The 27,421-nt window shown below is 38.9% G+C and overlaps 1 protein-coding gene across 1 annotated transcript; it reads right to left on the bottom strand.

The window, feature by feature from the left end:
* Window positions 1–273: 273 nt before the first annotated feature.
* Window positions 274–12,477, bottom strand: GALR1 (galanin receptor 1). Its single transcript, XM_069004303.1, has 3 exons — window positions 11,776–12,477; window positions 5,279–5,344; window positions 274–623 (listed from the first exon to the last, which is right to left on the bottom strand). The coding sequence occupies exons 1-3, from the start codon at window positions 12,475–12,477 to the stop codon at window positions 306–308; spliced, it is 1,086 nt and encodes a 361-aa protein (XP_068860404.1). The 3' UTR covers window positions 274–305.
* Window positions 12,478–27,421: the final 14,944 nt, after the last annotated feature.

Consider the following 27,421-nt stretch of genomic DNA (forward strand, 5'->3'; position numbering starts at 1 on the left):
TATCTTCATCTTGTACATTTGTATGCTTAGTGAGTAAGAGTAAAGACATATCACCTCAACATTTTTTTTCTCAAATATCTATGAAAGGTCCAAGAGCTTTATTTGACAAAGTTATCTAAGATGCAAAGGATCATCCCAGGTTTATTTCATATGAGTTTCACAAACTTCAGCTACAAATGCAACCTCAGTATATTAAATACCAATTAGCTTTATCAAGATAAACCCAGGATAAAGCTCATTGTGCTTTTTTTTCTTGGTGTTTTGTTCACAGAAAGGAAGAGCCAACACACAGGGTTTCTCAACATTCACACGTGGGTACAATTAGTAGAGGGTGGTGTATCTATCCGACTTTTATTTTCCTTAGCATCATTCAGAGGTGACTCATTACCAATTTGGCATTTGAAGACTTGTTTGTAGGCTTTCCTAAAATTTTCAGATAGAAATGCATATATTATTGGGTTCACAGAAGAATTGCTGTAAGCCAGACAGTGTGCAGTTACCCTGAAGAGAAAGGAGGCTTGAGTCAGTGGGAAAACTCCAAATTCAGCCCAGAGATGGATCACGTGATGAGGCAGCCAGGAGATGCCAAAAACCACTACCACCACCAACACAGTCTGTGCTGTCTGAGACAAGGAAAGGAAAACACATATGTCTGATGAGCACTCAAAGAATCAGCTTTAAACCTGCTTCAAAGCTACTATTTTGGGAAAAAAAAACCACAACAAAAAGTATACTGACAGGGAACACACTGGAATATTTGTTACTGATTTTACCCCACTACTTCTATGGGCTTTATTTTGCATAGTGAACTACTGCAAGGAGAACCCCAGCCTTGGAAAATGTCACAGTAAAGAGCAAATATGCAACTTTCCTCAACAGTAAAGAATGTTTCTAACCCCCTACACAAAAGCTTAGACTTTTCTGAAGTGGACCTAAGCCTGTTGTAAAATAATGAAAACAGGGGTCTTTGGGAAATCTCATCCAGATCTAATGATCTAAGTTTTAGTACAATGCACAAGAATTTCTGATGATAATTTCAAGGGAGATCTATTATGCATGAAGGCAGCTGATGGAAGAGCTTAGAGCTGCTCAAGTGCTTACTAAAGGTGCAGGTGTCTCCTTTAAACACATAATTTCCAGTAGGAGAGTCATACGAAAACATTCTGAAATACAGTTAGCAAAAAAAAAAAAGAAGTAAGGGCTTGAAATTTCTGGTGATTGCACATTATCAAAACCAATCTGGAAATGAAAGTTCACCACCAAACACAACATTAAAAAATGGAACAAAAAATATCCTCAGTGTTGCTTCTAAACTCCACTTTCACTATTTATGAGAGGACCATTAATTTCATTACATCCATTCTGACAGCTCCAGAATCAGTTGGTACAGACCCTTCAGGTGCTGAAGGAGTCCTGTCAGGGAACAGTGGAATTTGACTGTCAGTATTTTATTTGGTTTTCACTTACTTCAGAAACAGGAGTTAGTGCTTCACAGTGGCCTAACTAATTAATATCTATTCCTCTATCAAGTATCTCTTTCAACTAAATAAGTCTCCAAATAGAAGTCTAATAATAATTCCAAAGCATATTATATTGGGGGCCATTATAATTACTACATTAACACTTTATAACTTATTTTTTCAGATAATTTAGCATCTTCTTCACAGCCAAAACTAACCCAGTGGCCACAAAGTGATAAATACTGCACCACAGAAAATATGTAGAGTTCATTGAACTAAGTTCTATACTTTTTGGACTGATTAATGCTCAGTAGTAATTCAGACTGACCTACCTAATCAGAACATGAGTTAGCAAAGAGAAATTTCCAGGAAAAACATTTTCATTTCTGTGGCAACAGGCCAAAATAACTTATGACAAATGCTGTTGTTGGTCAGTATAATCTCACAACGGAAAACAAAGGACATTATATTTGTATTTAATATAATTTGTTTAGTCTAAAGCAATCATCTGTTTTCACAAGCCATTCCTCTACTTAGCTCTATAGAGTTTAAGTCAGTTGCCTCTAAAACAGCCACAGAGATATTTTCTTTTTCAGGTCTTACCAGGAGAATGTGTTCTAACAAGACTGCATAAATTACGAACAGTTTATTCTCTGATTGATGTATTCAGTGGTTTAATATTCCAAGTGAAAACAAATTTTCAGGATACCATATGCACAATTACTTCAGAAGAGGCATATTACTCCAGTTTGTTCAAAATTCTAAGAAAAAATAACCAGGGCATCTGAAAGGGTGACAATGTGTCTCTTGTAACTTTTACTTAAGGTATTTCATATCTGCAGAATAAGCAATTTTTTTATTAGGAAACCTCACAACATCTGCTTTATCCCCTCGTTCTTCGGAAGCCTAACTTTAGAGCTTACCTTTCCAAAATCATCAGTTTGTCTTGCAAACAAGGTATCACTAAAGAGCAGCTCTTTTTTACTTACTGGGAGCTTGCATTAATAAATAAAACCCACCTGAAATATATGATGTTAATATTGATGCTTTCTGACCAAAAAGCATGTAAAACAGAATTTAGGCAAATTAATGTTTTTCATTATTTTTTTCCACACAGCTAGTGAATTTATTTTTAGATTCTTCTACTGGAATGTTGATCAAGGTTTCAATAAAGCTAAAAATGTATAATTACACCTGAAATGCATTCTTCACAAGACAGTAGAAGGAAAAGAAGAAAAATATAGTAACCAGAGAGAGCATGAACACACTAATGAAGACAGGGTTATTTTGAAAAACATGAGTTAGGCCTTAGGTTTAGAAACTGATTTTCTAAGGCAAAAAAGTATTTTGGATGGCTTTTTGGTTTTTTTTCCTCTTTGGCTACTGAACCCTGATACATCCAAGCAGTCTTGATCATGCCTGTAATGCTTTACCCTGAAGCTAGGAAAGTTAATTCCTAGTCAGACCTGCAATTTTTAAGAGTTAGTTGTTCAAGGAAATGCAGAGATATTTCCAGTTTGAGAATAACTTAGATGAGAGATGGCAATGTACAAAATGTCTTTGAAAACTGCACCTTTGGCCTTGACAACATTAAATGCAAAAGTATATATGTTAATTATTTTACTGAGTCAGGGCCATAATGCTTTTAATTCTAGGAATCAAAATCTATTGAGTAGGATATTTTTTTAAAAAATAGAGAATGCCTAAATAACAGAGTACTTATTTCCTGTTGAGTCCATGTATATCTCATTTGCATTGCAGACAGTCTGCATGCCCGTATGAAAATAGTGGCCAGATTAAATGAAGAGCTACAGCCTAAGGGGTTTTTCCTCCACATCCATAAACTGAGAAGTTAGTCAAATGATTACTGTGGTCAAATCTGCTCAAAAATCACAACCACATTATATTAACTGACAAATTCTCTGTATAAACACATCTTTCAAATATTGTTCTAAGGTTATATTCTTCTTTAAAGACTTTTCATGATTCTATTTGTATCCGGTACATAACTTATGTCTTGAATGTAAGAGAAGAAAACGTTGTGTGGAAAATCAATAGAAAAATTGGAGAATCATTAAAAGTCTTTTATTAGACTCCTATTGGGAAGCACAATAAATTTCATTTTAAAGGTTCCTCATACAGCCTAGGAATTCTTCACTGAAATACTACAAAATCAGCTAGTTTTAAAAAAAAAAAACAACAAAAAAAAACCACCATAAAAATCCCATGATTTACAAGTCAGGGGAAAATGCCTGTGAGGGAAAAAAAAATTAACACTAAAGACAGGTTGTCTCTCTGTGCCTAAATTTCAGATGCTCTGAAGTCCTCTGATATAAGGATCTCAGGTAATGGCTTGATGCAATGTGATGGAAAACTTGGATCAGAAAAGATTCCTATCTGCTAAGTTCAGAGGGACACTGAATACTTCATTGAATACTTAATTTCAATTTCTTCTCTCTGTTTCATCTTTAGTAACAAGCAATATAATACCAAATTAGCTTAGCCATAAGACTAAAGTACAATCGAACAAGTTGTCATGGGTTAGCAAGCATAGTCTCGGAAGTGATGTTCTTGCAAAGGAGTGCTTACAGCTTCCCCCCATGACCTGACAGAACCTATCAGTGGCCAGTTTGAATATGGACAGTTCTTTAAGCCACTTAAAGTTGTGACCGCCTCTGTGATCCACACTTAAGAATAGACAAACTCCCCCCCAGCTCTCTCTCGTTTCCGGCGCTGGGACAGGTGGCTGCAGGCCCCGTGTGGGGGGCCAGTGGGTCCGGCCAGGCCCTGCTTGGGCCAGGCCGGGCTGGGCCACAGCCATCCTGGAGTCGATGGACCTGTTCCATCCATGGACTGCCCCCCCCCCCCCCCCCCCCCCCCCCCAGTGCTGCTGTGAGCAGCCATGGCTCAGCTCTCCCCCCTCTCCACTTCGGTAAGCCACATTCCAGCCGCAAGGCCGAGGTGAGATGAACCCTTTTATTGCTGTGAAGAGCTGAAAACCTGAGGGAAGAGAAAGAGGAGATGCTTAAAGCTGAAAGTCTGTTGTGAAGCTATGATATATCAGAGTATCCCGTTGTGATTTCATGAAGATATGGGGGGTGGAGTGTTCAACTCGTAAGCAAAAGCACCTGTGCTGAGATAGGCAGATGCTGATGCAGCTGTAATTTAATGAGAAGTTTGGACAGGGAGAGATGGACCAGATGAGGACTTTGGCTCCAAATGGAAACCTCAGTTCCTAGAAATGCTCCCAGAGATAGTCCTAAAGATGAAGCTGAAGAAGACCCTTTGCTCCCAGGGAAGGAGAAGGGCCTCTGTTCTTAGACATGAAATGCTCCCAGAGATGAGGGAAGAGAACTTTTGTTTCTGAATGGCTCAACCTTAAAATTGTACCCCAAAAAACTTCAGGAGTGGACCCTCAAAAGCAGTTGTGGGAAAAGCTGCAAGTCGGGGGAAGGGACTCACATGTGAGCAGAGAGACTCCTCTTCCTAAATGGACTGAACAATATTTGGAAGTGGGCGGCTGTCTCTTTGTGATAATGTTTTCATAGCACGAGCAAGAAGAGACTCCTCTTTCTAAATGGACTGAACAAGGTTATTATGGAAGTGGTAAAGAGACTGAACATCTGAAGGGTTGTCTTTTTACATTGTCAGTGGGAGATTTTTTTCCTTCTTTTAGGTCTGTTAATAAACTTCTTTATATTCTTGCAAAGTTGGTGCCTGCTTTGCATTTCTCCTAATTCTTATCTCACAGAAGATAAACAGTAATGAGTATTTTGGGCCAAACCACTGCACAGGTATTAGTAGTGAATGAATCATACCTTTTTCTTGGATGCTTCTGATTTCTTTGACATGTTTCTCAATTTCTTATGCAGATGATTAAGAACCTGAAAAGATTAATTTGCATCTCTTTATCATATTTCACCACTTTCTATTCAAACAAAATTCAAACCCATGTATCTTAGAGTACTCTCATGCTCTCCAGTACTGCATGATTTGCTTACAAACATCGCTGAACCAACTTACATGTTTCAAACATGCACAGTAGGAAAACCAAAGGAATTATGTATCTGCATCTGTGTGAACCAACAAATATGAAGCAGACCACACCTGAATTATTTTATAAATATTTGGATGTATTACATAACAAATACATATCACAAATTAACAAGGAAACAGATGGAAACCTATCCTGCACATAGAATTAGCAATCTCTCTTCTTCCATAAAAAGGCAAGGACTGTTGGTTTAGATTGACCTTTAGTGTGTGTAGAAAACATCAGAAAAGTGTGGGTTTTGAGTCAGAGCTTTTCTGAGTCACCTGCATAATTTGCTTTCTTCATATGGATGCTTGATTAATATAATCAAGATGTTAGCACTTTTGATCTTTGAAAGAAGCTTAGGCTTTCAAAAATAATTTATAATAAAATGAGGCATGACACACGAGGCATGACACATGAGGCATGACCTTTACCAACAGTGTGATGATACTCACCATGCATCTTTCACAAGTAAATTTTAAAAATATGTCACAAAAAGGCTCATCATCCAAGAGCAGGGTCCAAATTTTAACGTAATCATTTACACATAAGGTTTGGGATAGAGGATGCATAGAGATCTTGAGGTGGGGAAAAGGGTTCAAATTCAGATTCTTCTATATCATCTGGGGATATTTTCTCTGCTTTCTTTGGGATGCACAGCTAATCACTACCAGGACAGGCATCAGTCAAGATTATCTAGAGACTTGATCCCACTCTGGTATTAGAGTCTTAGAGACATACATATTGAATTAAAAGAAGTAAGATGGTATTTGTGAATAACCAGAGCTCATCAGCAGACTGCATTTTTAGGTATCTACTCTTAGCTACCAGAGAACCACCAACAACAATAAAAATAAGAAATTACTTGTAACCACTTAATATTGTGAGTGCAGAGATATAATTTGTGCTTATCTGTGCACTAACATGTGACTCACCCTGCATTCACTTCCTATTTGGAAACACTATCCAGGCCTCCTGAGCTAAGGAAAAGCAGGAGAAAAATAAATGGGCTTTCCCTGAGAAAGTCACATTTTGACTTCATTTCTTTCTTCTTCAGTATGAAGCAGACCCAAAGGAAAGGACAGAACCTCAGCAGAAGACCAAGGAGATGACTGACTGGCTCACAGACTTTTTATTCACTTGCCATCCCCCTGTACAAACCAGCTGAATGGCTGAGTCCATCACTGAAAAACATAAAACCAAATAAAAGGGCATGGGAGGAATGCAATTAAGTTCACTTCCCATCACTGCTGCTTCATCTATCATACCCCCTTCACATAACTTACAGTGGTGGGCTGTTTCTACTGGACCTTTGCAAATCCCATCACGTGCTACCCAGTGACTGCACTGTTCTGTGATTCTCTCTCACAGCCCAAAACTAAAGTCAGATAAACTCTTCTCAGGAATCAGAACTGCAAAATCTTTTTTAAAGTTACAAACATTTTTTTCTTCTGTTCTGAAACTTTTAGCCCAAAGTTTTGCATTGCATCTCTCTCCAGTTCAAAGAAAGATGCAGTAGACAAAACAGTTAGATTGGATATTTGAGGGGGATGGGAGGTGGTGGCAGAGGGTTTTGTTGTTAATTTAGATTATAACCTTCAAATGAACCTTCTTAGCTTCCCCTCTTTTGGATTACGTACACATTTCATAAAATAAATATTTGCAGTGAAAACATGTTGGCTTTATGTAGTATTGTACCAGATGGCATGAAAAGTAGCAGCAAAAGAAATGGGCAAAATGCAATTACTTATCAACAGCAGAGGAACAGCTCTCAAAGACCTACACAGAATGTCATGGAGTATTAAAAAAGAGCCATGTTTACCCACAAACACTACAAGCTAAATCGAAGACAATCCCCCACTACCCTGTTCAAATTGCCTCTCCTCTGGGCCAGTGAATAATCAATTGTTCCTCTAACAGCCTGAATGAACAATATTTCTACAATATGCTTTTTAATTTGTCTCAGGCTATTTCTCTTAAGAATTTATTTCAAAATATCCACTAATACATTTGCATGTGCATTTTTAACTCATGGAATTAAATACTCAGCTTGCTAAAAAATAGGTCCCAACCTGGTCTCATAAGATGTAATATTTTCAACGCCAATTTCAAGTACCTGTTGTTCAGAGATCAGCTTCCCTGCTTTCTGGAGATGAGGGTAGGGTACTTTGGTAAGAAAATTATGTTGTTGTGTAAGAGAGTGTAAGGAGACTTGTAGGATCTAGTCTGGTCCAGACTGTATGACCACGACTGCCACTCATGACATTTGACTCAGGCCCTTCATTTTCCCTACAGACCTCCCCTCCCCTCCCCTCCCCTCCCCTCCCCTCCCCTCCCCTCTCCTCCCCTCCCCTCCCCTCCCCTCCCCTCTCCTCTCTTCACTTTTCTTTTAAAATTTTTCTTTGGTTATTCTTTTCCCCCTGCCATTTCAGAAACTACATTCAAGATGGCTTAAGAGGCCTGACTGAGGACTTTGACCAAATCAAGCTGAGAAAGAGATTTTTCCAATACAGGAGTGAAGAAAATAACTTCAACTATCTGTGCTATTCACATAAGTCTACCAAACACTGTGAAAGTTTGAAGTCTACACTGTTAAAAACCATGTTTACTGTCTGGCATTCCACTGACTACACCCTCATTATCAGCCATTGAAAATCATGCAGAAGGAAAGCCTGCAAAAGGTCACTATCTAGCAAGAATGAACAGCTTGTTTTGTGGATAATGTAAGCATTACATTCTGAACCATCTTTGTAGTATGAACCTGATTTACATTCAAGGGCCATTGCCTACAGTCCATGTTTTAAAGTAATGCTGCTACTTCTATTGTCACAAGAGATCCTTCACCCTCTTTCAAGTAAGTGTGTGACTATTGTGTCATACCTTCTATTTTTCTCTTTCAGTACAGTTTAATAAAGTTTTCCCCCTGCTGCTCAGCAAAATTTAAGATACAATATCCGAAGCCAGATAAGCTTGCATTTTACATTGAGGCTCTTACTTTTTATGGCTTAGTTTTAACCAAGTCTGTAAATCATACATGTCATCAATTCAGAATGTTCAGAATGATAGATAATAATGGAAACATTCTTAAGGCAAGACATATTTGCTTTAAAGAAAGCTTTTAACATTACATACTATAAAAGGAAATGTTGCTAATAATTACAGGTGTCCAACCTAGAGGTTTGATTGAAAAAGGCCTGACTTTCAAGGACTGAATCCTTGAAAAACCGAGGTACCCAAAATTAGCTGTAACATGGCACAACCCCAGCAGATGTCAACTGTTAGAAGCTGACTGGAAATCATTTACCACTTTACCCTTTAAGAACACCCTAGTGAGCAAGTGTTGTAGCAGCGTTACAAAACATATACAAAAAGTCAGTATTAAAAAAAATAGCAAGTACAATGAAAAGCAATAAAAGAGTCAGAACACAAGGTGTCTGTAAGTATGCAGTGCTGAGACTCAACTGATCACTACATAATCACTGCTCCTCTCCCTGATGTAGTAGGCTTCTTTCAAGAGTAGTTCTGTGAGGCAGCAAGAGCTGGTTTCCTATGAATTTGCAACTTCTTTACTGTGTCCCCAAAAAGGTGTCTTCTCCATAAGTTGATGGTACATAAGACTTCTTCCCTTGCAGCTTGTCTGGTATTTAACAGCTGAGTGCAAACTGACTTCTGAAAAGAGAGAGAGGATAACCGAGACTCTCCACCTTCTTCATTGTCTGCTGTTCTCACAAAACTAGGGAAGTATCATTCCTTCTCATATTTTCACTCCTCTATCAAAAATTTGGATGAAACTGAAGCAAAAATTACTTGTGGAAGAGAGAAAAGAGGTAGCTGTACACATAAGACACAGAGCATGATCTCATAAATCTCTGCCTGAAGAGCATATCATGTGAGATATTTTGGGAGGACAAATACCTGGCACTATTTCAGCAGTTCTGTACATTGTAACAGCATTGTTATCCATGGGGAAAATACAAATCTCTGTTAATATGATAAAGAAGTGTGTGAGAGAGAGAAAGAACTTGGCTCCCTATTAGAGTGGTTAGAAAATGAGACTTTCAAAACTGAAAGTTCAATTGCAATTTGTTTATGAAAGAAACAGAACTGCCTTAAAGGAGTCTGGAAAAGGCAATATATTCAAATAAAGAAATGAGTCTCTTTTGTCTTAATTTACTGTATCAGAAGATTGTGTTATCTTGCTGAACCACAGTTCATGAAAAACAGTGAAGTTCATAAGAAACTAATGCAGAGATTAATGTCTCCTGTGAAGACAGGCTGAGAGAGTTGGGGTTGCTTGGCCTGAGAAGAGAAGACTCCCCTCATCCCAAAATATTGCAGTTGGAGATTTGTCAGTGGCTCCTAATGAAGGCAGGAATGACTCTTTAGCTGCTGGGTGCAAATACCTTTGATAGCTTTGTAAAAGTCATGGCATTTTTCAGCTACATTGACATTGATGGGAATACCAGCTAACCCCTAGGTATCTTCTAAAATTCATCCCTTCAGGTTAGCTCCTCCAGCCCTACACCATGGCAAGCAGGATCATACATACAGGCTCAAAATACATCACAAAGCCAGGGTGAGATCCTAGCCTGGCAATAGCTTAAGCACATGATTTCATTGTAACTTCAAGTGGCCTTGATTTTACAAACTTGTTCTCAGGCATGTTTTTCACATAGCGTGGCTTTTGTTGGCTTGGCGGGGGGGGGTTGTTGCCTTTTTTTTCTTTTGAACAACATATTCATACGAACATTGAGGGATCTACTTCTGTAGATGTGCTTTGTGATGAGATGGTGTGTTTTATTTGCTGTGCATATATTTTGGTTAAGCATATTTGCTTTTTTCCTGCTTATACTCTACAGGACTATGCTAATTTTGAAAGATTTCTTTTAAATCTTCTCTCATATAATTAGACTTCAGAGGACGGTACCTGATGCTGAAACTGAAGATGCTTTGGCTTTGAAAAAGGGAAGAACTAGTAGCTGACAGCCCCCTGTGCACACGTTCTGTAACATTCTCCCTGCACTGGGTAATACTTTCTTCAAACTGACGATCTATCGCTACAGCTCAGTCGTATTCAACACAGTAGATGAAATACCAGCGTATTCATTCAGGGAAAGCAGGATTTGGTTTATGCATGGAAACGTGTTTCTTCTTCATTTGCCAGGTTGGATTTGTTCCACTATGAACAGCAATTTAGAAATGTTGTCGTTTGTGTTCTGCGTGCCTTGGTTTCATCAGATTTGGATGACATTATAGCCTCAGTTTGCACATCACAGATAAGCTGATGTAACATATATAAAACTGAGCAGAACATAAAATTACTTGTTCAAATTAAGTACTTCAAGTACATCTACTGAACTCGTCATTTGAAGAACTGAGTTCTCAACACTTAAGCAGTCCTTATTTGCAAGAGCAGTCCTATCCTCTCAAATGTAAATCACTGCCTAAGGAGAAATCCTGCCACTGAAGGCTGCTGGCACAGAAACAGGAGGATCTCTGTGTAACTCAGCAGGTAGCACCTGGTGCTCCAGATCCTGTTCAGCAGCAAGCAGAGGATCGTACACTGAAGGCTGCAGTTATTACTCCAGAAAAATGTGACACTTTGCTTAAGCAGAAAAGTCCTTATATTCTTGTATTCAGGCACCCTTACTTACTGCTTTTTGCCACCTGGGTCCTCATGCCCTGCTCCCTAGAACCACCTGCCTTTGCTGAAGTCAGAGGTAAATCTCTCATCAACTTCAACTGGGGCAAGACATTGCACTGCAGGGACCAGGCAGCATGATGCACCTTATGCTCTTAACACCAAACAGGTCATTTGTGTCTTTTTTAAGTCCACTGCACATTTTAAAGAAACACAGTCTGTTCATCTGAAGCCTGAACAACTTGTTGCTTTGTTGTACTTTATTGAGCCAAACTTCTCATACAGCGCTGCAAGAAATTAAAAGCTATGATGATGGAGAAGGCAGCAGAGCACTGGGGCTTCTTAGCATTCTGCAACAAGGAAATCTGACAGAGAGACCCCAGTAATTGCCAGAATACCCCCCGACTCACCCCGTGCAATCCCTGTTCTGACCTCTCTGTGCCATTGAACATAATGTTGTCCCCCCTCAGATATCCCTTAGCTATAAAACCTGCCCTCTCCCTTTGTGGCACAAACTCACCCCTGCTCCTTTTTCTCCCAACAGTGCCAAGTCCCTCCACATGCCCAGAAATGGTCTTACAGCTCATGGACACCTTTTCCACCACTGTGTCCCCCCCATCCTTTTACATTTGCCCCACCTTGGCATAGCAGAAGGAGATGAGCAGCAGTGGGAGCAGATATCCGAAGACAAACGTGCAAATCACGTAGACCTTCTTGTGGCGTGGGTTGGGCCAGAACTCCCAGCAGAAGGTCTGGTTGCTGGTCTCACGGTGGAAGATGCGCTGGTGGTGAGCCACAGGCGAGGCCATGGCGAAGGAGAGTGCCCAGATGAGCCCCACACCCAACATTGCGTTGCGGGGAACACGCAAGGCTGAGGAGCGCCGGGAGTGCACGATGGCCACATACCGGTCCACAGACATGGCCGAGAGCGTGAAGATGCTCACCAGCATGGAGATGGTGAAGAAGTAGTGGATGAACTTGCAGATGAAGGCTCCCAGCACCCAGGTGGGGAGCACGTAGACCGTGGACTGGAAGGGGATGCAGAAGAGCAGGTAGGCCAGGTCGGCGATGCTCAGGTTGAGGATGAAGATGTTGGTGGTGCTTCGGCGTTTGCCTGGCTTGCTCCGCGCCAGCACCGTGATCACCAGGGTGTTGCCCAGCACCCCCAGGGTGAAGATCACACCGAAGACGATCAAGGTGATGACGTTCTCGATGCCGATGCCGAAGAGGGGCTTCCCCTCGGCCTCCGGCATCCCGGAGAGGTTGAACTCCCCGCGGGGCGTCTCTGCCGCGGGTCGGGATAGATTGAGGGGCGCCGCCGCGGTCTCCCCCGGCTCCATCCTTCCCCTTGCTCGCCGGGCAAAGTTTCCGCGGGCGGAACGCGGAGCCGCCTCTTCCCGGCACCGCGGACCCCGGCGAGCCCGGGGCGGCCGCCCCACCAGCGCCGGGCGGCGGGGACGGGAGCGCGGAGGTGCCGCCGAGCTGGGCGCAGCTTGCGCCGGCGGGAGCGGAGCCGGCGCGGCAGCCCCGCCGCCCCCCGCAGCAGCGCTCCGCCCGCCTCGGCCCCGCCGCCCGGGAGGCGCTCCGGCCGCGCCCGCCCCGCCGAGCCGCGCAGTGTCCGCGTCCCCCGCGCTGGCAGCCGCGCTGCTTCGGGAGCCTCAGCTCCCCGGGAACGTCTCCTCGGGGAAACGGGAGGTGGGGCTTTCTTGCCCTCTTTATTTCCCCCCGCCTTTTCTTCCCTCCCTTCAGCTTGCAGGTGCCCCCCCAGGGCGGCAGCCGGAATCCCGGTCCTCTCCACAGAAAACTTCTCTGAGCTTGGTGCCTCCGCTCCGAGGGAGGCTCGGAAGCCGCGTCTCCCAGCAGGGCTAGGCGGCGCTCGGCTGGTCCGGCCAGGCTTAAATGAACTCGCTTGGAAAGACAGAAATAATGAAGCGCCTGCGTGAACCCACCTCAACAGGTAGCCAGCAGCAAGAGTTACTCGGAACTAAGCATCGCCTGGGCTCACTGTTCTCACCTCCTTCACAGGTTTCCTTTAATCACTCAGTATCTCAAAGAACAAAAGGAGGCAGACATTGTCACGCCTTCCTGTAAAAAAAACAATAAAGCAAAGAAAAAAAAAAAAAAAGGAATAGGAATAGGAAGTCTAGCCGCTTTTCGCTGCCAAATCACGACTCGGCGTTTGAGAGCTCCGCCGCGGCAGGAGAGCGTTCGTGCTGGGGGCCGGCGGGCTCCCTGGAGCCGGGCAGCCGCAGGCAGCGCTACACGGAGCCGAAACTGGAGCTCCTGGAAAGCCAGTCCTTTCAGAAAGAGGCGAAACATAAAACTTACTCCAGCATACGGATGCGAGTTCATGAGAATATTGTCACCGGCACATACACCTTGTGAATGAAACGGATTTGCCTGAGGGTTTTATCCATTTCTTTTCGAATTCAGTCAGTGCGCTACAGCTGGCAGCAGCTGTGACCAAGAGAACTGCCCAGATGTGAGCTTTTGTTTGCATATTTTTCAGTCTGCAGTTTGACGGGGGTTTTTCTACCTTTCTTTTTGCTACTTATATTGAAGCATCTCAGCAGCTGCACATCAGCTGACTGCAAAGCCATCGACTTCTGCAGATGTAGATTTTAATTAAACTAATATATGGTCTGCTCCATTATGTCCAAAGGAATACAAAATGGGAGAGTACAATTCAGTTTATATTGATCTCAGAAACTTTTATTTGGATTGAACTGGTTTCTACATCAGTTGTAACTCATTTAAGAAGTTATAAATATATCAAGCAAAAACAAACTAGTAAAGATTCCTCAAAGACTTGGGTTTGGATTTTTTTTGTAATGTGCATTCTTTATAATTTTGTTTGACATGTTTGATTACCATGCAAATCTACTAGTCTCTACTTGCGCGAGGGATTTGAGAAAGAACATGGTTAAACATTTCTAGGATATATCAGATATCACATACTTTTTGGAAATACTCTGAGTATATTGTGAAAATGAACAGTAGTCTATAGATTTTCCTAGTGTTGCTGATGCCTGTGTTTGCCTCTGAGTTGTTTCATGTGGTGAGAGAGACAGAAGAAACGTTTTGAAGTATGATTGATGGTTTGCTTTTGAACCATGTCATGCTGCCAGACATCACTCATTTTCCAGGATGTCTGGAGTGTAGCCCTGGTTCTAATGAAGTTAATGCAACCCTCCATCTGAAATTCTGCTGGTCCTCACCACTCACACTCTGTTTTCTTGCAAAATATTATCTTTTGAAAAGAATACCCTGAAAGGTTAGAGAAGGGATATCACTTAAGTAATAAGTTACACTTAACAGAAGAGTAAGCAGGAAAAGTGGGTATAGAAACAAAATCAGTTTTAGTGGAAATCAACCTTAAAATCACATTAATTGTTTGGATGGGAGAGTTGACTGTTGGTTTCCTTTGGATATTTAATTGACAGTTTTGTGATTCAAGGTTTGCTTTTCTGCTACATATCTTATGTAAAGTATATAGTTCCTATAAGAATACCCTGAGCATAAGGGGAAAAACCCCCCCAAGAATACAACTATATTGTAGCTTTTCTGTCAGACCTTCAGGCTTCAGATTTTATGTGAGTGAAGGAAAGTTCCCACACTGACAACACTCATGATTGCTGTTAAGATTGTCGTAACCAAACAGGTATTGACATATTAAACCACTGTTCTTCTTATCTAGACTGAGTAAAATTTTCATGCAAAAGTTGGGATGGAAGAGCTGTTATGAATTCAGTACAAATAAATATATAGTTAAATACAGAAATTAGTTGAAAAAGTATGAGAAAAAAAAAGCAGTAAAAATATTGCATTGCACTTTATGAAAATAAATTTCATGTCTTTGCAAAAGAGATCTTTTAAGTATGTGCTTCACACATTTCCTTGAATCTAGTTTTATTGAAACTAGTCCTGAACATTTTTTGGCATGAAACAATCTACTAAAACTAGAATAGCCTATGAACTTCAGAAAGATCAAGAAACTACATGCAGTGTTTTTCTGTCTGTAACTAGAATTCACAGTCACCTTGATCAGATAACTCACCTCCAAAAATATGTTTGGCTTCAAAATTTTCCATAGCAATCAATGGAGAAAATAGTGAGAGAAATGTCTGAAAGGGATGGGAACCTATGTAGCCTGTTAAGTCTAGGCCTTCATATTTACTCTTCAGTGGCTTGATCCAGAAAATATTACTGTGAAAACATACAAGGATGTCCTTCCTTCACTCCAATGGTTGGGTATGTCATTTTTTATATGGTTCCAATAATTAAAATATTTTACTTACACTGGTACATTTTTATTTCAGGAATAAGAAATCCAATGTATTGATTTAAAATAAGAAATTATTTAAAATAATAATTACTTCTAAGTTCTTTGTTCCTATTTAATGCACGTATGTAGGTATAACAAACATATAATCAATAAAATGTCAGGAAAATGCATTTATATTTTAAAATGAATATTTAATCAGCATCTCAGAAACAGGAAACAATGTACCTTTTAGCTACTGTCCCACTTTTGATTACATTGAATAACTGAGGCACAAAAATCACCATCTGATGATACAAACACATACACAGATATATGTCTTTATGCATTTTTTCTTCCACAAGAACAAAATAATAGGATATAAAACTTCTTCAGAGAAGAGTTTTAGTAAAATCCTGTATAAATTCTTTTGGGGTCTTTTGGAAGGGTTTTCAGGCCCTTTTCTGTAGTGAAGTTGAAGCTGGAGTTGAGGTTCAAGGCTCTCAACTGCACCCATGTAAATAAACAGAAACCATTTAAAGTGTATTTATATTAAAGCATATGAGTAACCCTAACCTTTAGAAATCTTTTGACAGCTCAGCCCTTAGCTGATTGACCAGTTTTCTTTGCTGCAAAAAGTATTCTCCAGCTTTGGTCATGTTTTGTTTATAAAACAAAAGACTGAAAACAGGTTTATTTTGAAGACTGACTCTTTCTATTTATTTGTGAAACAAGATCAGGTGCAACAGTCACATCAATCCTACCCCATTACTTTTCTTTGTGACACGTTCCTGGAGTAGAAATTTGCATTTTAAAGGCAGATGTGAACTTTAAATAAAATTCAAAAGCCTAATAAAAAAGTCCATGATTCATAACCAACCTTTCATTCACCTTCTATAAAGTAACTAGTATGTAAAAGTCAAGCATCTATGAGCATTAACTCTGCTTCTGTCTATATTCTTGGGAATAATGTAACCCTCAGGTCACAATTGTCACTACATTCAGGTTTCCATAGTGGAGCAGTGTCACCAATAAACTGAAGTTTATTGCTTCTTACTGACATTTAGAAAGAAGTAAACATCTGCCCATATACATTTGAGAGTCATTGCCATTCCATCCCTCAGTTTGTGCTGATTTTTTTTCTCCTAGTTCTCTATTCCAGTTCTTAAAAATCAGTTCTAAAAAAGACTTAAAATGCAGGCAATCAAAAGAAGTAAATTTGAAGCTAAGTTTCCAAAATCCCATTTGTAAATTGTACTACTATTTAAGTAATATTAAGTACTATGAAGGGCTTTAAAGTGATATGTTTTAGACTTCAAAATTGTACATAAGGACATGCGTCCATATTTTATTCAGTGCCCGGAAATTTTCCCTGTAAAAATGCCAAAAGCTGAACACCATGGTCTAACAACATGAACTTGCTCTGTAGTTGTTGAAGAGAGTTGCTTGTTTCATTTTCCTTGGTTTGTGCCAATTACCCCATGGGATGCTTTTTAATGTTGGCTGCAGAAGCAACTTGCCTGTGCATGAAAACACAGCTGTGTTTTGTCTGAAACAGAATCAAGTGTATTTTGATGAACTCTTGTAATACAATATAACACAATAGATCAGATCTTACTCAGCTCAGGAGAATGCAGCAGGTATCCAGGTCATGGGCACAGCATCTGCAGAAGTCTTTTAAATGGACAGTTATTCTACCATCAAACTGCTTCGTGAAATGTACATCTGGCTGGAGTGAGGTCGTAGGGCTTGATAAAGGCTTAAGTTCTGTAAAATGAGCATCATGTTCCTATATAGGAAAAACAGAAATATGAACTCAAGAAGTTACCTTAGCCATGATATAGGGAAACATCCAAATTATCAAGGCTGAAAGAGGCAACAGTGGAAAGGAGTAACTCGGAAAGCGTGACTCCTGCTGAAGCAGGTGTGTGCTGCTGGTAAAGCAACCAGGAGTTTGCAGGTTGCTTTGTCTGGGGTCAGCTCCATGCACAGGCAGAGACAGTGAACATCTGATGTAAGGGGAAAAGGCCAGGAACTCACTGTCCAGCCCTGGAGACCTTGGTCAGCAGAGCATTTCTTCGGGCAAAAGAAGAAAACAGTGGACAGCGGATGGATGCCTTTCCCAGCAGTTACTGCTGCCTCTACACTCTCCTCCATCCTGGCAGCAGCAATTGCAGCAATCTTGGCTCCTTCAGGCTTTCCAGAGTGCTCAGAAAGGGCTTGTGTTCCAGCAGCACCCTGGACTTGGCTTGACACCAGTCTTCCTCGTTAAAGAGGTGCAAGATCTGATTTGTACATATTCACAAGGAGCATGGAGATGGCTCCAAATACAGCTATGAAGGAGAAAAAACAGTGAATGGGTTGACATTTTCCTGGAGGTATGATGTCCAAAAAAGTGTGTAAATCATAATTTTGATTTTTCTTGGAATACTGATTTTTTTTATATGGATGCCTATGTAAGCAGAGATGTATAGTATCTAGGAAAATGGTAAAAATACACCTCTGTAGCTGTGCAAAGGCCTTGCAAAGATGTAGTAAAGAGAAACAGGATTTTTGTAGACAAAAACTGCTAGCTCACCATTTATTTTAATTATGTATGTCAGACTGTCATCGTATAAATTGTGAGTCAGGAAACAAAAACCCTAAGGCAGATTTAATAGTCTTCATTAGAACTACTATTACAATTACCAACAGAACCTGTCTGCTTTACAAAATATCCTATCTTGTAGTTAAATAGCCTGACAGAATTAATTCCAGTTACAAAGCTCTGGGGATGACTAGAAGATTATTTTCTTTTACATGTTTGTAAGCTGCACATCATTTTACTGCTGTTAGGACTTTGGCTGCATCAGAATTCAAGGAAAGGACACTAACAAATAGATATCAAAGCGATGAATTCAACACAGCAAATTCATTCCATAGTTGCCATAGGTCTTAACTTAAGGTCTTGCAGAAGCCAATTTTCAGTGCTGCTGCCAGGTCTCTGGGTTTTAGTGAATCCTTTCCCCAGCTCTTGCAATTTCTTTTCTGACAGAACAGAGACCAGTTTTACTTTCAGGTAATTAGTGAAGCATTTTATTGCAGTGGATGGAGGTAGCTTAAGTTTGGTTTTGTTTGAGCCAGACTTTTCTTCTTTATTGGTTTTAGTAACTGCTTGAGTTGGTGCTTATTGATTCAGGCTCAGTTGTGTGGTGTTTTAATTTGCTCTGGGAGTGGGCTTCATTCAGAGTCCAGATCATTAAACTGATCCAATTTTTCATTTTTCTGACATTTCCTTGGAGATATTATTACTCAGGGTTTACTTGAAGTTCACCAAAATTATAGGTGAGGTTGCCTTCCCTTCCCTAATCTCCCAAGACTCATTGGGCATGTGCAGAGCACCATGGAAGAGGGTTTTGCTGGAGGAGCTCCCAATATAACTGCCCTGCATCTCAGAAGGAAAACAGAAATCAGAAAGAAGAACAATTAACCTATCTTCATAAATACCTATTTATCCTAAAAAAGCAGCACTGATGGAAACCCCACCACTGTTGTAGACACTCCTAGTGCTCAGCTATCATTTACAGCCAGAAATCTGTTACTGTTTACTTACATTCCTAGTGCAGCAACTTCAGCATGCTTCTCTCTTATCTATGAGTATGGAAAACAGTGTATTCTGTCTGCTTTTGCAGATACTTTTCAATATTTGTAGGCAAGCAGCCCTTGCTGGAGACAGTTCAGATTCACACATGTCCAGCTGGTGGAGGAACTTGAGGTAAAAATTTGATCCAATATACAAAGATTCCTATGCTTTTCCTCCTGGAACAAAAACAGCAACGTGCCTTGGTGTACAATGATCATTTTTAGTGAATCCAGAGGATTATATAAGCTATCTCAAAGAAGCATTGAAAGTAGACTTGATGGTGGAGCATCCATACTTTGTGCCTTTACACATCCAACTTTTCCTGTCAGGCCGGTGTGCAGCCCAGTCCTTTGTGTCAAGGGCTCAGCATGAGAAGCTGTGCCTGCTTTTGGTCATCAAATCCCCTCATGACATTATTCTTGAGGTGTTTCACCCCAAGGAATCCTGGCGTAACCTGTGTACATCAACATGTAAATAGGGCAGTTATATATTTAATTAACCATAGTGACCAACTCAGCGTTAGAAGAGGAATTATTTCTGTATTGTCTTTGATATTTTTAAGAAATGGATTTTGAGTTTTAGTTTGGTTTAGATGTGAGAAAGAAGACACACAAACTCATTTTAAGTTGATTAGATTCTTGGTTTGTCTTTTCTTTCATTCCCTTTTAAAATAACTCCAGAAACCACCCTTTGAAACTTCTATTTTTTAATAAAAAGTAAATCTTTGGAGTTCTAATTACGTTCGTCTTCCACTGATATCCCACAAGTAATTGTCTATAAACAAATCAATCACAGTATCAGGTCAGTAAATTATAGAATTGGCCTAACTTTGTGAATCTGTTTCTATTTTTTTTTAACAATTAGCTTAGAGTGAACTCTTAGGTTCACTGAGTTTGAAATCTATCACTGCTGAAATTTGGCTTAGCTGGAAACTTGTCAGTTTGTATCAATTTTGTATCAGGGTTTTGACATTTTATTAAAAGTTTTTTACTAAAGAAATCCTCAGCCTATATTCACATAGTCATTTAAGAATTTAATATGGTAACATAAATTGCAAGCTTTTTAGTTTTGTTATGGTAGTCTGTGTTTGATTTATTTTTTTTAAGGAAAAACTGAAACACTCAAGGTAAAAAGTATGGCCACAGAAACCTAAGGAGTAAAACCACTTTTCAATTACTTTAGTCGTATTTCTTATATTATTTTTTGTACATTTCTATTAAAGACTTATAAAAGAAAAATATTCAAACAAGACAACTGGAGTGAGTCAATAGCTCATTTTATCTGAGAATTTTCAATAAACTGTTTTAGTTGTGAAAGAATTATTTTATTCATTAATATGTTCTTTTGCTATTTTTACCCAAAAATATCATGTCAAGGTCACTATCCATCAGTTGTATCTATCAGTTGCTTTCTGGAGATAGAATTAGCTCCTCCGATTTTTTCCATGTAGGAAAAATAATCAATAGATAAAACATTTCTTCTGATATGCGGAGAACCCAGAGTAGTGTTGTTAAATCCCCAGCACAGCTTATCCAAATTGAATTTAATGAAATTGAAGCACTTCAGGAATTTTGTTTCATGAGCTTACTGCATTTCTTCCTATTATTGTATACTGTGATCTTTTCTAAGAGCAAGATGTTTGCAATTATACACCAGAGGAAACAACACCAGAGGAAAATGTTTGTGTCAAGGAGAGTCACAGTATTACATGGCAGTGATTGAAGAGAGTGGGTTTGTCTTATAGTACACATTTCCTCATAAAAATTCTGAAGGAAAGTTTCAATGCTTGAAATTTTTGCTACGTTAGGTTATTGAAAAGAAACCAGCAAATTCTCATTAAAACACCATGGAAAACCTAAGGTAGACAAACTTGAATCAACCAATACCAAACTAACTCATGGACACTTGCACACTCACATAAAATAGCTTATTTTAGTATTTGTCATCACTAAAACAGAAAGGCTTCATGTCAAAAACTGTGTAATAAATTACATATTTTCTACAACAGTTTGGCTGTATTTATGCAAAGTAGATAACAATGCACTGTTGACAAGGACTTAATACGAAGCTGAAATTCTCTCAAGGCATTCTATATAGTCATTACATCAGAGAAATTATGTTCATAAGTTTCTATAAGTAAAACACATTTTATGCCCATAAAAACAAGATTGACTGACCATCATAAACTTCAGGAAGACAGACTGTACATCAGCAGATCACATACCTGGACAGGGGTACATCATTAGCAGTGATGTGTTGAGCTGCCTAAGGGTGTTCCACAGGTTTGTCCCAGCAGTCAAAATTTACCTGAGACTATTTTTTTTCTGGATACATTGGAGAGCAGGTAGCTTCTTGGTGTTGAAGGCATGATCATAAAAATATATATATATCGCTCAGTGTCTCATTATCTCTGTACTTAGCTATTTCTTGGAAATGAAATACAGGTATTTAAACCATAAGAAGTTCTGAAAAGGCAATAATTGTTAGAAGCTTGACCTCAGTGAAAAAATATTTAGTCTTAATTCTGTTCATCTGCAAAGGCGATCCAGGAGAAGTAGACTTGTCGAGCATGTGACCTGTGATCTGGGGCTGCCATGTGCAAACTTTCCTGTGTTTCTTCATATTTCAAATAATTCTGGTTTCATAAAAAGTATTACCATATAAAAATATTAATACTGTTACTCTAATTAAAAAAAACCCTTCTTCTTGTGCCTTTAGAGGAGACTTTTCATTATACTGATTATGGAAATATTTCTAGAAATTTATAGTAACCTTATAATTGGCTGGATATCTGCTCAAAAGAGGGCCATATCTACTGGGATTTGATACAGAAATGGTCCCATGCTAGTTTGCAGTATCCTGGGGATCAAGAGAAAATACACATCCACATCTGAGATAGGAGAAAAGGCAGTCAGCTAAGAGAAATTATGGCACATCCAGATTATTGGAGAATTTTGCCTGAATAAAGAGAGATATTAAAGCCGTTTACCTGATATTTTGGATTTAGGTGTTTTATCTGGATCATTAGCACGGGGATTATGGGATATTAATCTACGGGTTAGTTGCATCTTCTATTTCTCACATTTCAAACCCAAAAAGAATTTGAGGGGGGAAAAAAGGAATCATTGTAGACTTTTCAAATATTTTTTAGCTCAGGAAGGATATTATGATCTAGACCACACAAGTAGACTACACGAAGCTTTATAATTTAATAAATGGACAGCTTCCTAATTATTACTGGAGCAAGAAATGCTAACGAAATCAGTCCTGTCGGTTTTGTGGTGCGGCTGCAAGGGAGGCAGCGCGTCCGCCCGGTAGCCACCAGAGGGAGCGCGAGAAGCTGCTCAGGCAAGCGATGTGGAAAACTGACAAAGCAGAAATGGCGTTGGAAAAAAAATGACAAAGAAGAACTGATCTTGCCTTTCTGTTCCTATGCTCGAAGCTGTTACACAAGCTGACGTTTCCATCTATTTCAGTAATGAAATCTGTTTGGATGAATGGTTTCCTTACTAAAATCCTGCAGGAGGACAATGAAGACTAAGTGATGCATCTGTATTTCTTTAAACCACATCTAGAGATTTTTTTTTTAAATTAAGTAGTTAGTGGGGAATTGCGTACACAGTAGTTGAAGTGCTTTCTTTTTTAAAAAAACAAACCAGCTGATAAATTGCCCTAACATCTCCTAAGGGCTGTCTTTAATTCAACAAACTAAACAAAGTAAAGACAATAGATTTAAAGACTCAAAAATGTGTTTTCTTCTTTCAGTACTGGTAACAACTCTCTGATATCACTGTGGCAACTGGAAAAACAAAGGTAGAACAGCTGTCTAAATGAAAGTAGAACATTCATATTCTTTCTGAATATAGTTTTCAAGGTTAACAATGGTTCAGTGTCAAAACCAACTCATGTATCAAATGGGATAACGGCAAAAAGTTTTAGTTCAGATATGTCCTTCTTGGTAATCTCATTAGTTACTTGAACTGTAGAATGAAGACTGAATTCAGCAAATTTGCAGACACTGTCACTGTCAGCACATTAAAGAGCAAGCTCAGAAATCAAAAAGATCTGAGAAAAACTGAACACAAATGGCACTCCCTTAGTGGCAGAATAGCATCTACACACATTCAAGTGAGGAACAACAGGTGAGGCAGAGGTGCTGTAGAAAAAGATCTCAGGATCATAGTGGATTTTAGTCTGGACCATGGCTGAACAACATGATGTTGTTCAGAAAAAGGCAAACGAACACTGGAAAATAAAAATAAAAATCTCCTAAAATTCTTGGCTCAAACAAAACAAGATGCTATTTGATTTTACAGTGCACTTTGTGAACTACTGAAAATAAGTTAATAGAAGAAGTTAATTACTGGGAGCCTACTAGCTGATTGACTTAATGGGAGGCAGAAGCTTCTTTATATTGCTGGGGTCACATGCATTTAAAATAAAGTTTGGGTAACCAGTTTTAAGTGACTGCTAACCGTTTTAAATGAAAGCTAATAGTTTTAAGTGACTGCTAATATTTAGAGAAAAATAATTTGGCTTTTGAAAGCACTTAAACAAAACACCTGTACTAAATTGGGAATCTGAAGTCTGACGTTTTCATCAGTGTATATGGACACCTGTGTTTTGGAAACAGTTAGGATCTGGATGTGTTTAATGGGATATACATTTCTAAATGTAAATGACAGTGAACCACTATATTTTTCTTAGCCTTTTTCTCATAGTAACAGATGAAATATGGGATTATAATTAGAATGAATATTCATTATAAGAGGTAATTTCTTAAGATGATGGTCTAAAGAATTCAGCAATATCACTGGAAGATCCAGATTCTTCTGTGGAAGGCCATGGGTTCACTTTCCAGCAAGATGATTTTTAACACCACTTCATAAAATTAGTGGTGGCCCTTTCTGTATTTTTAAACAGTATAAAGTGAATCAAGTTTTTCAAATTAAAAGATTTGTAAGGAAGTATGAGAATTTTTTAACATTCTTCCTGTACTATCACAAACTGTGGGAGCTGTACAAAAATATTTCTGTTTTTCTTGTTTCGATCATTTATGGTTGCACTGTGGATGTGGTATTAAATAATCTTTTAATTGCATGGTAGCTCATGCAATAAAATCATATTTGAGATGATTGAAGAACTTGAATATAATATGATTTAACATCAGATCAAGGACTATTTTAATTGTAGATGTAGCTAATTCAGTGAAAATACCCCACAAGTGCATCCAATGAGTAACGAATGGATGTGCTGGCCTTTTGACTACTTCTCAATAGCTGGACTCCATAAAACTTGCATGATATGGGAAATATGATTGTAATTATCAGAAGAATCATACTTGCTTCCTCTCAGAGGTAAAAGTCGGCTTTCTTGTGATACTGTGTCCTCAGTCCCCAACATCTGATTGAATGTTTGCACCTTATCCTCTGAAATGTACAGTATAGGTACAATATATGGTGTTACCTGTGGGGTGGTTTCTCTTTGGCAATTTCTCTGAGTGATAGTGGGTCTTGAATAATGAGCAACATGTTGAAACAAGCCTCAAAAACTGCGGGCAGAAACCCAGCTTCTGTTTGCTAAGCCTCCCACTCTCTGTGTTATGGTACAGCCTCTCTGATTCACAAGTTGTTTCACAATGTGACAAGATCCAGTCATGAAGGATGGCAGATTGTCACAGGCACAGAATGGAATGAGTGTTTCTCTGTGGCTGGAGTTTCTGCACTTCCACTAAAAAATAGGAGGAAATGGTAAGAATCCTCTGTTTATAGTTGCTGTTCCTACTAGATTTTTAAACTGGACAGAGAAGAAAAAGACAGCATATTTTACATTTTAGCACTATTGATTCTTCAGCTTTGATTGTATTTGTAAACCCTAAAAAAGAAACAAGCTATCTCTGGGAGAAGCTTATAGCTGGAAGACTAGGTCTGAGAGCTGTAGACTCAGTTCTTTCCACGGCCATTTTTGATGCTATATACTGAGCAAGGAATCAGATTTAATTTTTTTCCCCTTCCTTGCCATTAGTAAATTCCCAGGGAGTTTTTCAGTTGCTCAGGTACATTACTGGCCAGAGATGTATGAATACCTAATGGGAAACCAGTCTCAATATAATTCTCCTTACTGGACCTGATGGCCACAGGTGAACTGTGTATCCCTTTGCTCATGTTTGTGTCTTATCATTTCTCTGAAAACAACCAAGTAACAAGAATTGTTTTCTTATCTGTTCCCACAAAGTGAAAGTGAGTCAATTAGTGATAAGAATAGAAACCTTGTGCTCCAATTCAGACATTCAGCTGTTTGATCTTCCTGAACAACAACCTCCTATCAGCAATTTGAAAAATTCTTCCAGGTTTTATTTGTGCTAAACCAGAAAAAATCCTTCTGCTTTTAATTACTGTTTATATTCCTAACATTTTGACGAGTGTCCATGATCAAACAATATCTAATTATTTCATGTGTTTAAAGGAAATGCAAAAACTCAGTTGCTACTAAGATAACCATATGGAAAATACCTGTAAGTAACCATATGGCTTCTATACATAGGAGTATCATAGGATATCTTACTGATTTTTCTGGGGCTAGCCAAATAGCTAATCAGGTGCTTAAGTGGTAGTACCACCAAAACCTTGAAAGACATTTTGTTAAAGCATTCCAAGATCTAAAGCCAGATAACCAATTCTTATGATGAAATGGTTTTAATTCTCTTTTTCCTTCCCTTCCTAACAATTTACTATAAATAGGACGCTATTGCTACCCTAAAAAAGAAAAAAAATTCCTTTCAATCAGTACACTTTTATCACTAATGACAGTTAAACCACTGGAACTGCAGTTCTTGTCTGCTTGGGAAGATTTATAAAAGAGCACTTGCTACCTTCCATGATTGGAAAAGCAAGAGCATTACATCCCATTTCACAGATGAAGATTGGACTGAGGTCAATTCTTACAGCCGAGAGCATTAGTTGCTTGCATTGCATATGACATTATGACCTGTCAGAGAGGCAAAAAAAGAAAGAAGAACAAAAACTAGGAAAAAGCAGAGCATGGAAATGTGATTAGATGTGGTAGAGACCAGGGTTCAACTCCTCCCTGATGCTGGCTGCCTCCTCTATGCCTGCTGCCTAAAATCTTTCGGCCTAGGGAAAATTTAAGGTTGAACTACATATTTAGTACAAATCCCTTTAACAAGGCTGTCTTGTGGCAGATCTTCAAACACAAACATGAAATGGCAATAAAATAAACTTGGTTTAAATTTTATCTCAAGGACCATACAAACAATAGAAAATAGGCTTGTAAGGAAAGGACTAGCATCTCAAAAGTAACTTTCAAGGAAATTGTACAAAACTTCATTAATGGAGTGATCTCCAGTTTATCAATTATCTTGAACCTTTTTGTAAGGTACTCACAGAGGATATTGCCTGTATAAATAAGGCATTGTTACTGCAAAAAAAGAAAATTTAATTCTGCAGAATTGAAGTCAAAGGAAAAATTTACCATCAAGTAGCTTGGCAAAAGACTTAAATGCCAAACTTGGTTTATCATGGTTTCCACTTTTTTTGCAAATAAACCTAAATGGTACTAGACAGGGATGATGTTTAGTAGGACTGGTAAAGCTGATAGATTTGTAGCAAGTGAATTTTATGCTTGAGCTACCAACTTTATGCTCAAACTCATTATATGATGATCAAGAAAAACATGGTGTAATGAGATGTAATTTCTTGAAAAAATTCTAATTTTAGGGTAATATTTCTGTAAATATCTGTTTCTTCAGGGATTTCCTTTACTGGTATAAATAAAATTTATATGCTGCTTTTCTGGGATAAAATTTTTATAATCACTTATTACTCAAAGGAGATTATGTTTATGTTGAAAAAGAAGCATCATTGATTATGATTTCAAAGGCAACATTAAATCTTATGAAAAAGCTGCAAGAACTCAAAAAGATGAAGGAAATTGCTTTAAGTTTTTTATTCTATAATGATATTAAACACTTCACTGGTATTAATTACTTGGTAATGCAGGAATGTATGGGGAGGCAGGAGTAAGATCTGTAACAGCAGCAGATGAAATGAGGCTGTGAGCTGCAACACCAGATGTATGAGAAGCTGAGTTCAGAGGCATTAAGCACCTGTTGCAGAATGATTAGAGGATCAGGGACATGGATTGTTAATAAAGGGAACAAATCAATAACAGAACTGTACAAGCAAAAGGCCTGCAAGCAAAGGCTAGTGTGAGAAATTGCCTGTGTGAGAAAGCACCTGTGTGAGAAACAGGCCTGAGAACAAAAAGGGATGTGCAGCTGTGCAGATAAGATGTACTGACCATGAGAAGGGAGGGTGAACTCTGAATTCTTTAATCATAACATAACTAGTAGAAGCTTGCCAATGTAGGCTAATTATGTAGA

The sequence above is a fragment of the Aphelocoma coerulescens genome, chromosome 2, assembly GCF_041296385.1.
Source record: "Aphelocoma coerulescens isolate FSJ_1873_10779 chromosome 2, UR_Acoe_1.0, whole genome shotgun sequence".
NCBI lineage: Eukaryota > Metazoa > Chordata > Aves > Passeriformes > Corvidae > Aphelocoma > Aphelocoma coerulescens.

What these genes read in the sequence shown, in the direction of transcription:
- GALR1 (XM_069004303.1), bottom strand. Translation starts at nt 12,477, where the DNA reads ATGGAGCCGGGGGAGACCGCGGCGGCGCCCCTCAATCTATCCCGACCC. An exon ending in TCTCCTTCTGCTATGCCAAG is followed by an intron (nt 5,345 to 11,775) that starts GTGGGGCAAATG and finishes TAATCTTTTCAG; the next exon opens with GTTCTTAATCATCTGCATAA. An exon ending in CAGAAGCATCCAAGAAAAAG is followed by an intron (nt 624 to 5,278) that starts GTATGATTCATT and finishes TCCTTGTCTCAG; the next exon opens with ACAGCACAGACTGTGTTGGT.